This window comes from Lathyrus oleraceus, chromosome 1, assembly GCF_024323335.1.
Source record: "Lathyrus oleraceus cultivar Zhongwan6 chromosome 1, CAAS_Psat_ZW6_1.0, whole genome shotgun sequence".
Lineage (NCBI taxonomy): Eukaryota > Viridiplantae > Streptophyta > Magnoliopsida > Fabales > Fabaceae > Lathyrus > Lathyrus oleraceus.
The window spans coordinates 402,337,472-402,353,181 of record NC_066579.1 but is presented as its reverse complement, the minus strand read 5'-3'; the positions used below and the strand labels follow the sequence as shown (position 1 = coordinate 402,353,181).

The window sequence follows — 15,710 nt, the reverse complement described above, 5'->3', positions numbered from 1 at the left end:
AAGAGTTGTATCTTTATATGAATATTCAATTGTTCAAATATAAAGTGCTTACTTCAATCTCGTTAAAAAAAATATCTCAAAAAACCAAATGAAAAGCTCGTTAATTAGGAAAAATATTCAACTAGAATTTCATACAAAGAAAGAACCATTTCTTTGTAAAAGAAACTATATGTGATATCATATACATCCTACAATGTTAATTATTCTAAAAAACAACATTAGAAACGTTCGAATTCAAAATCTTACATTCTCTGACAAAACAAGTATTAACTCAAAATGAAAATTCTTCTTGAACATTATTCTAAATCTCACTGAGTTGGTTTTGAAGCAATAAAGACACTCATAACAAGTAACATATTTTATTTGACTTAATCGGACGTGAAAACGTCAATGAGAACTACATGACCCTCACAAGTATCACGATAACGTGTTGGTTGACTAAAATAATTTCATTTTCCAATTCACCCTTACAGACCTCTAACTTTTTGGATGTGAAGTGACATGAGGTTTAAGGTTATGTTCACGACCTCAAACAAAAACAAGCCTACGTCTCAAACATGAACTCCACGACTTGTTAGTTCAGTCCAACAAACAATGTAGATTTGGATAAATATTTCTAAAGCATCTCAACCTCAAGGATAAATAGAAAACCATAACAGTCACTCTTTCACTATCATGGTATGTATCCCTCAGAGGTATAAAATTTGAATTGGCTACCTTCTCATCTTATAAATCGACATACAAAGAACAATTATTTTACGTCCCTTTTAATCTAAATCTTAATTTCACTAAACATGCACGTCTACCATTGAACGAGGTCTCTCTATTTTGAATAAGAATTTTTTTTTATATATGTCTCATACATAACATGTCTCTCGAATTAAAATCATATCTTATAGTATAGCTCGAGCAAGAAACCAACATGATATAATAAAAAAAATTATTATATATTTACCGCTGTAAACTATAATTTTTAATATAACATAATAAAATATTTTTGTTTGCATGATTAAAATATATATATTTTTGTTTGCGAATCCATTATCTTTTCTTGACTGCAGTGGTAAAATAGTTTCTATTATGAACATTTTGAAAAATATTATAAGAATTTTAAAAATACACAACTTATTAACAAAATCTCCCAAAATAGTTTATAATAAATAGTCAGGTGTTTAGTTTTTAATATATGACATGTTTTTCTTTACATTGCATGTTTAATGTTAAGGTATTGATAAAAAAATTTAAATATAATAAATAATTACATTTAATTTTAATGTATCTTATTTTTTATTTATATAGAGAGAAGTTTTAATAAAAATCAATTCAATTTGTGAAGACAACTACTATTTTTTTCATGAAAGTAAAATTAAAATTAAAAGATATTTTTAAGGAGCTATTTTCTTTGTGGAGGGTTAGAGTCTATATAGTCATGTATATATAACTTTCATTTCAGGTCCTTATGAAATACATGATATGATTATATATTATGGTGTTTATATCCGACTCATTTATCATATATATGTTTTCATTTTATCCTAAACCACTGTGTAACCCTGAACAACTTGTTATTAATATTTTAGAATTACCTATCCATTACTCTAGATAAGTTATTATAACAAATTCAAATTAACTAATTTAGATGCATGCGATGAGCCTAATTTTGTTATTCACTAGCTGTCTGTACACTTTTGTGCAGTATTCATTTTTGTCATTCATTATTTTCATTACTAAAATTAGAAATTAATAATTGTATTTGAATAAATAAAGTTAAATGTTTGAAGATTTCTACGACATTGAACTCTTATTTGGTGAGTTTTTATTCACTTCATGTGTGTCTTTTGGTTGTGACCAACTCATGTAACATATTTTTGTGTGAAGAAAAATCTAATTTAGAATATTGATTAGATAGTTCAACACTATTTTTGGGAACAACCAAACTACATTTTCCTATATATTTCATTTTCTCAGTTATAGTATTTCGATAACCAAGACGGGAGAATCATACATGTTTACAATGGGTTCATTATCCTGTTATAACATTATCTTAATGAGTATAATTATGTTGCACTCATGTTTTGCCATAGAGGTTTCTTATGATTCAAAAGCTCTCATTATCAATGGAGAAAGACGTCTTATTTTTTCAGGTGCAATCCATTATCCAAGAAGCACCGTGGAGATGTGGCCTGACCTTATTCAAAAGGCCAAAGATGGTGGCCTTGATGCCATTGAAACTTATATATTTTGGGATCGTCACGAACCTGTTCAACGTGAATATAATTTCTCAGGAAATTTGGATTTTGTCAAATTTTTCAAGCTTATCCAAGAAGCTGGACTATATGCCATTATGAGGATTGGTCCTTATGCATGTGCGGAATGGAACTACGGAGGGATCCCAGTGTGGCTTCACAATATTCCTGGGATTGAGTTAAGGACAGATAATATGGTTTACAAGAACGAAATGCAAATTTTTACGACAAAGATCGTGAATGTGGCAAAAGAAGCAAATTTATTTGCATCACAAGGAGGTCCCATTCTTCTAGCTCAAATTGAGAATGAATATGGAGATATCATGTGGAATTACAAAGATGCAGGGAAGACATACGTTAAATGGTGTGCTCAGATGGCTCTAGCACAAAACATTGGGGTTCCATGGATCATGTGTCAGCAACCTGATGCTCCTCAACCTATCATCAATACTTGCAATGGATACTATTGTCATAATTTTAAACCCAATAACCCAAAAAGTCCTAAAATGTTCACTGAAAATTGGATTGGTTGGTTCCAAAAATGGGGTGAAAAGGTTCCCCATAGAAGTGCTGAAGATTCAGCTTTCTCAGTTGCACGCTTTTTCCAAAATGGAGGTGTCTTAAACAACTACTACATGTACCATGGAGGAACCAACTTTGGCCGCACAGCAGGTGGACCATATATCACAACATCTTATGACTATGATGCACCAATTGACGAGTATGGGAATTTGAATCAACCAAAATGGGGACATCTTAAGCAACTTCATGCAGCAATTAAATTGGGTGAAAATGTTCTTACAAATTATACATCAATAAATGATAAGGATCTGGGAAATGGAATCACACTTACAACATACTCTAATTCCAATGGCGCAAGATTTTGTTTCCTGAGCAATAATGACACTAGCAAAGATGCAAATGTTGACTTACAAAATGATGGTAAATACTTTATTCCTGCCTGGTCCGTCACCATTCTTAATGGATGCAACAAAGAAATTTTCAATACAGCAAAGGTTAACAGTCAAACCTCAATAATGGTGAAAAGGAGTGGTGATAATAGTTCTAATGGACTCACATGGAAATGGAAAATGGAGCCAAAGAAAGACACCTTGAATGGAAAGGGAAATATTAAAGCACACGAGCTTTTGGAGCAGAAGGAACTAACCTTGGATGCTAGTGACTATTTATGGTACATGACTAGTGTTGACATCAATGACACTTCAATTTGGAGTAATGCGACTCTCAGTGTGAATACTATGGGCCATACACTTCATGGTTATGTTAATAGGAAGTATATAGGATACCAATTTAGCCAATGGGGAAATAAATTCACTTATGAAACGAAAGTTTCTTTGAAGAATGGAACAAACATTATAACTTTGCTTAGTGCCACCGTCGGGCTTGCAAATTATGGTGCATGGTTTGACGAGATAAAAACGGGCATTTCAGGTGGCACTGTTCAATTGATTGGAAAAAATAATGTTACTATGGATTTGTCAACTAACCTTTGGTCTTATAAGGTTGGTTTGAATGGTGAGAGGAAACGTTTATATGATTTGCAATCACATGTCGGTGTGTCATGGAACACTAATTCACCTAATATTCCTATTGGGAAACCTATGACTTGGTATAAGTCAGAGTTTAAAGCTCCAGTTGGAACAAACCCTATTGTGGTGGACTTCCAAGGCCTAGGTAAAGGACATGCTTGGGTGAATGGACATAGCATTGGTCGTTATTGGCCTTCTTGGATTACAACTACAAATGGATGCAGTGACACGTGCGATTATCGTGGAAAATATGTAAAGGAAAAGTGCAACACCAATTGTGGAGGTCCATCACAAAGGTGGTATCATGTACCAAGGTCATTCTTGAATGATAACATGAACACATTGGTTTTATTTGAAGAAATAGGTGGTAATCCTCAAAGTGTTCAGTTCCAAACGGTGACAATAGGAACTATTTGTGCTAATGTATATGAAGGCTCACAACTAGAACTATCATGCCAAAATGGACAAGTAATTTCACAAATCCAGTTTGCTAGCTTTGGAAATCCACAAGGTCAATGTGGTTCTTTTAAGAAAGGCTCTTGGGAAGCTACAGATAGTCAATCTGTTGTGGAAGCTGCATGCATAGGAAAAACTAATTGTGGATTTATAGTCACAAAAGAAATGTTTAGTGTTCCATTTGGCGTAACAAATAGTACAGCTAGATTAGCCGTGCAGGTGACATGTTAAGTCATCATTTTCTACAAATTAATGTGAAAAATAAACGTTGAATTATCAAAATTGAAATAATACATTAAGTTTTTCTCATTAAATAATATCATAAGTTAAACTTGTTTTTCTTTATTTTCAACTTTAATGTAAGTTGTGGTAAAAATAAAAGTTTTTTGAGCAACCGCCCGATCTCTTTCAACCTTTCTACCATGAAACGTTGTATCATTCTTAGAGAGAAATATAAATCATATATTCTCAAATTAGATCTTATATTTCGGTCACATTAGAGTTCGTTTGGATCTTGGTTGAAATTTTTTGAAATTGCAGTGCAATGTTACAAAAACACATATTGTTGCTTCAAAACATCATGTTAAAAGTTTTTTATTTCTTTCTAATAAAAAACTTGCACCACACATTTTATTTTAATTTTTCAAATAAATCAAATTTTATGCGTCTTTTATTTCTTTTTCTTAGTTTGTGTGTAAGTATGTTTTGTTACTCTTATATGTGCATTTTTGTACTAATGTTTTTTTATAGAACAAATTAGATATATTTATTTGGACAACTAGTTTTTTTGAAACAGTTTTTCACAAGATTGAAGAATATGAATACAAGGATAAACATTATGATTGACTAGAGATATAGTAAATTCCAATTATATATATAACATTGGTAAACTTTCCATAGTAAAGAGTTGTATCTTTATATGAATATTCAATTGTTCAAATATAAAGTGCTTACTTCAATCTCGTTAAAAAAAATATCTCAAAAAACCAAATGAAAAGCTCGTTAATTAGGAAAAATATTCAACTAGAATTTCATACAAAGAAAGAACCATTTCTTTGTAAAAGAAACTATATGTGATATCATATACATCCTACAATGTTAATTATTCTAAAAAACAACATTAGAAACGTTCGAATTCAAAATCTTACATTCTCTGACAAAACAAGTATTAACTCAAAATGAAAATTCTTCTTGAACATTATTCTAAATCTCACTGAGTTGGTTTTGAAGCAATAAAGACACTCATAACAAGTAACATATTTTATTTGACTTAATCGGACGTGAAAACGTCAATGAGAACTACATGACCCTCACAAGTATCACGATAACGTGTTGGTTGACTAAAATAATTTCATTTTCCAATTCACCCTTACAGACCTCTAACTTTTTGGATGTGAAGTGACATGAGGTTTAAGGTTATGTTCACGACCTCAAACAAAAACAAGCCTACGTCTCAAACATGAACTCCACGACTTGTTAGTTCAGTCCAACAAACAATGTAGATTTGGATAAATATTTCTAAAGCATCTCAACCTCAAGGATAAATAGAAAACCATAACAGTCACTCTTTCACTATCATGGTATGTATCCCTCAGAGGTATAAAATTTGAATTGGCTACCTTCTCATCTTATAAATCGACATACAAAGAACAATTATTTTACGTCCCTTTTAATCTAAATCTTAATTTCACTAAACATGCACGTCTACCATTGAACGAGGTCTCTCTATTTTGAATAAGAATTTTTTTTTATATATGTCTCATACATAACATGTCTCTCGAATTAAAATCATATCTTATAGTATAGCTCGAGCAAGAAACCAACGTGATATAATAAAAAAAATTATTATATATTTACCGCTGTAAACTATAATTTTTAATATAACATAATAAAATATTTTTGTTTGCATGATTAAAATATATATATTTTTGTTTGCGAATCCATTATCTTTTCTTGACTGCAGTGGTAAAATAGTTTCTATTATGAACATTTTGAAAAATATTATAAGAATTTTAAAAATACACAACTTATTAACAAAATCTCCCAAAATAGTTTATAATAAATAGTCAGGTGTTTAGTTTTTAATATATGACATGTTTTTCTTTACATTGCATGTTTAATGTTAAGGTATTGATAAAAAAATTTAAATATAATAAATAATTACATTTAATTTTAATGTATCTTATTTTTTATTTATATAGAGAGAAGTTTTAATAAAAATCAATTCAATTTGTGAAGACAACTACTATTTTTTTCATGAAAGTAAAATTAAAATTAAAAGATATTTTTAAGGAGCTATTTTCTTTGTGGAGGGTTAGAGTCTATATAGTCATGTATATATAACTTTCATTTCAGGTCCTTATGAAATACATGATATGATTATATATTATGGTGTTTATATCCGACTCATTTATCATATATATGTTTTCATTTTATCCTAAACCACTGTGTAACCCTGAACAACTTGTTATTAATATTTTAGAATTACCTATCCATTACTCTAGATAAGTTATTATAACAAATTCAAATTAACTAATTTAGATGCATGCGATGAGCCTAATTTTGTTATTCACTAGCTGTCTGTACACTTTTGTGCAGTATTCATTTTTGTCATTCATTATTTTCATTACTAAAATTAGAAATTAATAATTGTATTTGAATAAATAAAGTTAAATGTTTGAAGATTTCTACGACATTGAACTCTTATTTGGTGAGTTTTTATTCACTTCATGTGTGTCTTTTGGTTGTGACCAACTCATGTAACATATTTTTGTGTGAAGAAAAATCTAATTTAGAATATTGATTAGATAGTTCAACACTATTTTTGGGAACAACCAAACTACATTTTCCTATATATTTCATTTTCTCAGTTATAGTATTTCGATAACCAAGACGGGAGAATCATACATGTTTACAATGGGTTCATTATCCTGTTATAACATTATCTTAATGAGTATAATTATGTTGCACTCATGTTTTGCCATAGAGGTTTCTTATGATTCAAAAGCTCTCATTATCAATGGAGAAAGACGTCTTATTTTTTCAGGTGCAATCCATTATCCAAGAAGCACCGTGGAGATGTGGCCTGACCTTATTCAAAAGGCCAAAGATGGTGGCCTTGATGCCATTGAAACTTATATATTTTGGGATCGTCACGAACCTGTTCAACGTGAATATAATTTCTCAGGAAATTTGGATTTTGTCAAATTTTTCAAGCTTATCCAAGAAGCTGGACTATATGCCATTATGAGGATTGGTCCTTATGCATGTGCGGAATGGAACTACGGAGGGATCCCAGTGTGGCTTCACAATATTCCTGGGATTGAGTTAAGGACAGATAATATGGTTTACAAGAACGAAATGCAAATTTTTACGACAAAGATCGTGAATGTGGCAAAAGAAGCAAATTTATTTGCATCACAAGGAGGTCCCATTCTTCTAGCTCAAATTGAGAATGAATATGGAGATATCATGTGGAATTACAAAGATGCAGGGAAGACATACGTTAAATGGTGTGCTCAGATGGCTCTAGCACAAAACATTGGGGTTCCATGGATCATGTGTCAGCAACCTGATGCTCCTCAACCTATCATCAATACTTGCAATGGATACTATTGTCATAATTTTAAACCCAATAACCCAAAAAGTCCTAAAATGTTCACTGAAAATTGGATTGGTTGGTTCCAAAAATGGGGTGAAAAGGTTCCCCATAGAAGTGCTGAAGATTCAGCTTTCTCAGTTGCACGCTTTTTCCAAAATGGAGGTGTCTTAAACAACTACTACATGTACCATGGAGGAACCAACTTTGGCCGCACAGCAGGTGGACCATATATCACAACATCTTATGACTATGATGCACCAATTGACGAGTATGGGAATTTGAATCAACCAAAATGGGGACATCTTAAGCAACTTCATGCAGCAATTAAATTGGGTGAAAATGTTCTTACAAATTATACATCAATAAATGATAAGGATCTGGGAAATGGAATCACACTTACAACATACTCTAATTCCAATGGCGCAAGATTTTGTTTCCTGAGCAATAATGACACTAGCAAAGATGCAAATGTTGACTTACAAAATGATGGTAAATACTTTATTCCTGCCTGGTCCGTCACCATTCTTAATGGATGCAACAAAGAAATTTTCAATACAGCAAAGGTTAACAGTCAAACCTCAATAATGGTGAAAAGGAGTGGTGATAATAGTTCTAATGGACTCACATGGAAATGGAAAATGGAGCCAAAGAAAGACACCTTGAATGGAAAGGGAAATATTAAAGCACACGAGCTTTTGGAGCAGAAGGAACTAACCTTGGATGCTAGTGACTATTTATGGTACATGACTAGTGTTGACATCAATGACACTTCAATTTGGAGTAATGCGACTCTCAGTGTGAATACTATGGGCCATACACTTCATGGTTATGTTAATAGGAAGTATATAGGATACCAATTTAGCCAATGGGGAAATAAATTCACTTATGAAACGAAAGTTTCTTTGAAGAATGGAACAAACATTATAACTTTGCTTAGTGCCACCGTCGGGCTTGCAAATTATGGTGCATGGTTTGACGAGATAAAAACGGGCATTTCAGGTGGCACTGTTCAATTGATTGGAAAAAATAATGTTACTATGGATTTGTCAACTAACCTTTGGTCTTATAAGGTTGGTTTGAATGGTGAGAGGAAACGTTTATATGATTTGCAATCACATGTCGGTGTGTCATGGAACACTAATTCACCTAATATTCCTATTGGGAAACCTATGACTTGGTATAAGTCAGAGTTTAAAGCTCCAGTTGGAACAAACCCTATTGTGGTGGACTTCCAAGGCCTAGGTAAAGGACATGCTTGGGTGAATGGACATAGCATTGGTCGTTATTGGCCTTCTTGGATTACAACTACAAATGGATGCAGTGACACGTGCGATTATCGTGGAAAATATGTAAAGGAAAAGTGCAACACCAATTGTGGAGGTCCATCACAAAGGTGGTATCATGTACCAAGGTCATTCTTGAATGATAACATGAACACATTGGTTTTATTTGAAGAAATAGGTGGTAATCCTCAAAGTGTTCAGTTCCAAACGGTGACAATAGGAACTATTTGTGCTAATGTATATGAAGGCTCACAACTAGAACTATCATGCCAAAATGGACAAGTAATTTCACAAATCCAGTTTGCTAGCTTTGGAAATCCACAAGGTCAATGTGGTTCTTTTAAGAAAGGCTCTTGGGAAGCTACAGATAGTCAATCTGTTGTGGAAGCTGCATGCATAGGAAAAACTAATTGTGGATTTATAGTCACAAAAGAAATGTTTAGTGTTCCATTTGGCGTAACAAATAGTACAGCTAGATTAGCCGTGCAGGTGACATGTTAAGTCATCATTTTCTACAAATTAATGTGAAAAATAAACGTTGAATTATCAAAATTGAAATAATACATTAAGTTTTTCTCATTAAATAATATCATAAGTTAAACTTGTTTTTCTTTATTTTCAACTTTAATGTAAGTTGTGGTAAAAATAAAAGTTTTTTGAGCAACCGCCCGATCTCTTTCAACCTTTCTACCATGAAACGTTGTATCATTCTTAGAGAGAAATATAAATCATATATTCTCAAATTAGATCTTATATTTCGGTCACATTAGAGTTCGTTTGGATCTTGGTTGAAATTTTTTGAAATTGCAGTGCAATGTTACAAAAACACATATTGTTGCTTCAAAACATCATGTTAAAAGTTTTTTATTTCTTTCTAATAAAAAACTTGCACCACACATTTTATTTTAATTTTTCAAATAAATCAAATTTTATGCGTCTTTTATTTCTTTTTCTTAGTTTGTGTGTAAGTATGTTTTGTTACTCTTATATGTGCATTTTTGTACTAATGTTTTTTTATAGAACAAATTAGATATATTTATTTGGACAACTAGTTTTTTTGAAACAGTTTTTCACAAGATTGAAGAATATGAATACAAGGATAAACATTATGATTGACTAGAGATATAGTAAATTCCAATTATATATATAACATTGGTAAACTTTCCATAGTAAAGAGTTGTATCTTTATATGAATATTCAATTGTTCAAATATAAAGTGCTTACTTCAATCTCGTTAAAAAAAATATCTCAAAAAACCAAATGAAAAGCTCGTTAATTAGGAAAAATATTCAACTAGAATTTCATACAAAGAAAGAACCATTTCTTTGTAAAAGAAACTATATGTGATATCATATACATCCTACAATGTTAATTATTCTAAAAAACAACATTAGAAACGTTCGAATTCAAAATCTTACATTCTCTGACAAAACAAGTATTAACTCAAAATGAAAATTCTTCTTGAACATTATTCTAAATCTCACTGAGTTGGTTTTGAAGCAATAAAGACACTCATAACAAGTAACATATTTTATTTGACTTAATCGGACGTGAAAACGTCAATGAGAACTACATGACCCTCACAAGTATCACGATAACGTGTTGGTTGACTAAAATAATTTCATTTTCCAATTCACCCTTACAGACCTCTAACTTTTTGGATGTGAAGTGACATGAGGTTTAAGGTTATGTTCACGACCTCAAACAAAAACAAGCCTACGTCTCAAACATGAACTCCACGACTTGTTAGTTCAGTCCAACAAACAATGTAGATTTGGATAAATATTTCTAAAGCATCTCAACCTCAAGGATAAATAGAAAACCATAACAGTCACTCTTTCACTATCATGGTATGTATCCCTCAGAGGTATAAAATTTGAATTGGCTACCTTCTCATCTTATAAATCGACATACAAAGAACAATTATTTTACGTCCCTTTTAATCTAAATCTTAATTTCACTAAACATGCACGTCTACCATTGAACGAGGTCTCTCTATTTTGAATAAGAATTTTTTTTTATATATGTCTCATACATAACATGTCTCTCGAATTAAAATCATATCTTATAGTATAGCTCGAGCAAGAAACCAACGTGATATAATAATAAAAAATTATTATATATTTACCGCTGTAAACTATAATTTTTAATATAACATAATAAAATATTTTTGTTTGCATGATTAAAATATATATATTTTTGTTTGCGAATCCATTATCTTTTCTTGACTGCAGTGGTAAAATAGTTTCTATTATGAACATTTTGAAAAATATTATAAGAATTTTAAAAATACACAACTTATTAACAAAATCTCCCAAAATAGTTTATAATAAATAGTCAGGTGTTTAGTTTTTAATATATGACATGTTTTTCTTTACATTGCATGTTTAATGTTAAGGTATTGATAAAAAAATTTAAATATAATAAATAATTACATTTAATTTTAATGTATCTTATTTTTTATTTATATAGAGAGAAGTTTTAATAAAAATCAATTCAATTTGTGAAGACAACTACTATTTTTTTCATGAAAGTAAAATTAAAATTAAAAGATATTTTTAAGGAGCTATTTTCTTTGTGGAGGGTTAGAGTCTATATAGTCATGTATATATAACTTTCATTTCAGGTCCTTATGAAATACATGATATGATTATATATTATGGTGTTTATATCCGACTCATTTATCATATATATGTTTTCATTTTATCCTAAACCACTGTGTAACCCTGAACAACTTGTTATTAATATTTTAGAATTACCTATCCATTACTCTAGATAAGTTATTATAACAAATTCAAATTAACTAATTTAGATGCATGCGATGAGCCTAATTTTGTTATTCACTAGCTGTCTGTACACTTTTGTGCAGTATTCATTTTTGTCATTCATTATTTTCATTACTAAAATTAGAAATTAATAATTGTATTTGAATAAATAAAGTTAAATGTTTGAAGATTTCTACGACATTGAACTCTTATTTGGTGAGTTTTTATTCACTTCATGTGTGTCTTTTGGTTGTGACCAACTCATGTAACATATTTTTGTGTGAAGAAAAATCTAATTTAGAATATTGATTAGATAGTTCAACACTATTTTTGGGAACAACCAAACTACATTTTCCTATATATTTCATTTTCTCAGTTATAGTATTTCGATAACCAAGACGGGAGAATCATACATGTTTACAATGGGTTCATTATCCTGTTATAACATTATCTTAATGAGTATAATTATGTTGCACTCATGTTTTGCCATAGAGGTTTCTTATGATTCAAAAGCTCTCATTATCAATGGAGAAAGACGTCTTATTTTTTCAGGTGCAATCCATTATCCAAGAAGCACCGTGGAGATGTGGCCTGACCTTATTCAAAAGGCCAAAGATGGTGGCCTTGATGCCATTGAAACTTATATATTTTGGGATCGTCACGAACCTGTTCAACGTGAATATAATTTCTCAGGAAATTTGGATTTTGTCAAATTTTTCAAGCTTATCCAAGAAGCTGGACTATATGCCATTATGAGGATTGGTCCTTATGCATGTGCGGAATGGAACTACGGAGGGATCCCAGTGTGGCTTCACAATATTCCTGGGATTGAGTTAAGGACAGATAATATGGTTTACAAGAACGAAATGCAAATTTTTACGACAAAGATCGTGAATGTGGCAAAAGAAGCAAATTTATTTGCATCACAAGGAGGTCCCATTCTTCTAGCTCAAATTGAGAATGAATATGGAGATATCATGTGGAATTACAAAGATGCAGGGAAGACATACGTTAAATGGTGTGCTCAGATGGCTCTAGCACAAAACATTGGGGTTCCATGGATCATGTGTCAGCAACCTGATGCTCCTCAACCTATCATCAATACTTGCAATGGATACTATTGTCATAATTTTAAACCCAATAACCCAAAAAGTCCTAAAATGTTCACTGAAAATTGGATTGGTTGGTTCCAAAAATGGGGTGAAAAGGTTCCCCATAGAAGTGCTGAAGATTCAGCTTTCTCAGTTGCACGCTTTTTCCAAAATGGAGGTGTCTTAAACAACTACTACATGTACCATGGAGGAACCAACTTTGGCCGCACAGCAGGTGGACCATATATCACAACATCTTATGACTATGATGCACCAATTGACGAGTATGGGAATTTGAATCAACCAAAATGGGGACATCTTAAGCAACTTCATGCAGCAATTAAATTGGGTGAAAATGTTCTTACAAATTATACATCAATAAATGATAAGGATCTGGGAAATGGAATCACACTTACAACATACTCTAATTCCAATGGCGCAAGATTTTGTTTCCTGAGCAATAATGACACTAGCAAAGATGCAAATGTTGACTTACAAAATGATGGTAAATACTTTATTCCTGCCTGGTCCGTCACCATTCTTAATGGATGCAACAAAGAAATTTTCAATACAGCAAAGGTTAACAGTCAAACCTCAATAATGGTGAAAAGGAGTGGTGATAATAGTTCTAATGGACTCACATGGAAATGGAAAATGGAGCCAAAGAAAGACACCTTGAATGGAAAGGGAAATATTAAAGCACACGAGCTTTTGGAGCAGAAGGAACTAACCTTGGATGCTAGTGACTATTTATGGTACATGACTAGTGTTGACATCAATGACACTTCAATTTGGAGTAATGCGACTCTCAGTGTGAATACTATGGGCCATACACTTCATGGTTATGTTAATAGGAAGTATATAGGATACCAATTTAGCCAATGGGGAAATAAATTCACTTATGAAACGAAAGTTTCTTTGAAGAATGGAACAAACATTATAACTTTGCTTAGTGCCACCGTCGGGCTTGCAAATTATGGTGCATGGTTTGACGAGATAAAAACGGGCATTTCAGGTGGCACTGTTCAATTGATTGGAAAAAATAATGTTACTATGGATTTGTCAACTAACCTTTGGTCTTATAAGGTTGGTTTGAATGGTGAGAGGAAACGTTTATATGATTTGCAATCACATGTCGGTGTGTCATGGAACACTAATTCACCTAATATTCCTATTGGGAAACCTATGACTTGGTATAAGTCAGAGTTTAAAGCTCCAGTTGGAACAAACCCTATTGTGGTGGACTTCCAAGGCCTAGGTAAAGGACATGCTTGGGTGAATGGACATAGCATTGGTCGTTATTGGCCTTCTTGGATTACAACTACAAATGGATGCAGTGACACGTGCGATTATCGTGGAAAATATGTAAAGGAAAAGTGCAACACCAATTGTGGAGGTCCATCACAAAGGTGGTATCATGTACCAAGGTCATTCTTGAATGATAACATGAACACATTGGTTTTATTTGAAGAAATAGGTGGTAATCCTCAAAGTGTTCAGTTCCAAACGGTGACAATAGGAACTATTTGTGCTAATGTATATGAAGGCTCACAACTAGAACTATCATGCCAAAATGGACAAGTAATTTCACAAATCCAGTTTGCTAGCTTTGGAAATCCACAAGGTCAATGTGGTTCTTTTAAGAAAGGCTCTTGGGAAGCTACAGATAGTCAATCTGTTGTGGAAGCTGCATGCATAGGAAAAACTAATTGTGGATTTATAGTCACAAAAGAAATGTTTAGTGTTCCATTTGGCGTAACAAATAGTACAGCTAGATTAGCCGTGCAGGTGACATGTTAAGTCATCATTTTCTACAAATTAATGTGAAAAATAAACGTTGAATTATCAAAATTGAAATAATACATTAAGTTTTTCTCATTAAATAATATCATAAGTTAAACTTGTTTTTCTTTATTTTCAACTTTAATGTAAGTTGTGGTAAAAATAAAAGTTTTTTGAGCAACCGCCCGATCTCTTTCAACCTTTCTACCATGAAACGTTGTATCATTCTTAGAGAGAAATATAAATCATATATTCTCAAATTAGATCTTATATTTCGGTCACATTAGAGTTCGTTTGGATCTTGGTTGAAATTTTTTGAAATTGCAGTGCAATGTTACAAAAACACATATTGTTGCTTCAAAACATCATGTTAAAAGTTTTTTATTTCTTTCTAATAAAAAACTTGCACCACACATTTTATTTTAATTTTTCAAATAAATCAAATTTTATGCGTCTTTTATTTCTTTTTCTTAGTTTGTGTGTAAGTATGTTTTGTTACTCTTATATGTGCATTTTTGTACTAATGTTTTTTTATAGAACAAATTAGATATATTTATTTGGACAACTAGTTTTTTTGAAACAGTTTTTCACAAGATTGAAGAATATGAATACAAGGATAAACATTATGATTGACTAGAGATATAGTAAATTCCAATTATATATATAACATTGGTAAACTTTCCATAGTAAAGAGTTGTATCTTTATATGAATATTCAATTGTTCAAATATAAAGTGCTTACTTCAATCTCGTTAAAAAAAATATCTCAAAAAACCAAATGAAAAGCTCGTTAATTAGGAAAAATATTCAACTAGAATTTCATACAAAGAAAGAACCATTTCTTTGTAAAAGAAACTATATGTGATATCATATACATCCTACAATGTTAATTATTCTAAAAAACAACATTAGAAACGTTCGAATTCAAAATCTTACA

General features: G+C 31.6%; 3 protein-coding genes across 3 annotated transcripts; all 3 read left to right on the top strand.

Moving 5' to 3' along the window:
* The first annotated feature begins 2,014 nt into the window (after positions 1 to 2,014).
* On the top strand, positions 2,015 to 4,483 carry LOC127115816 (beta-galactosidase-like). The gene has a single exon (XM_051047261.1). The coding sequence runs from the start codon at positions 2,015 to 2,017 to the stop codon at positions 4,481 to 4,483; it is 2,469 nt and encodes an 822-aa protein (XP_050903218.1).
* A 2,685-nt stretch (positions 4,484 to 7,168) lies between these two features.
* Positions 7,169 to 9,637, top strand: LOC127115815 (beta-galactosidase-like). The gene has a single exon (XM_051047259.1). The coding sequence runs from the start codon at positions 7,169 to 7,171 to the stop codon at positions 9,635 to 9,637; it is 2,469 nt and encodes an 822-aa protein (XP_050903216.1).
* Positions 9,638 to 12,323: 2,686 nt separating this feature from the next.
* LOC127115814 (beta-galactosidase-like) lies at positions 12,324 to 14,792 on the top strand. Its single transcript, XM_051047258.1, has one exon. It carries the CDS (start codon positions 12,324 to 12,326, stop codon positions 14,790 to 14,792), a length of 2,469 nt encoding a protein of 822 aa, XP_050903215.1.
* Positions 14,793 to 15,710: the final 918 nt, after the last annotated feature.

Excerpts from the sequence above, each read along its gene's own strand:
- LOC127115816 (XM_051047261.1), top strand. The coding sequence starts at position 2,015 with ATGGGTTCATTATCCTGTTATAACATTATCTTAATGAGTATAATTATG.
- LOC127115815 (XM_051047259.1), top strand. The coding sequence starts at position 7,169 with ATGGGTTCATTATCCTGTTATAACATTATCTTAATGAGTATAATTATG.
- LOC127115814 (XM_051047258.1), top strand. The coding sequence starts at position 12,324 with ATGGGTTCATTATCCTGTTATAACATTATCTTAATGAGTATAATTATG.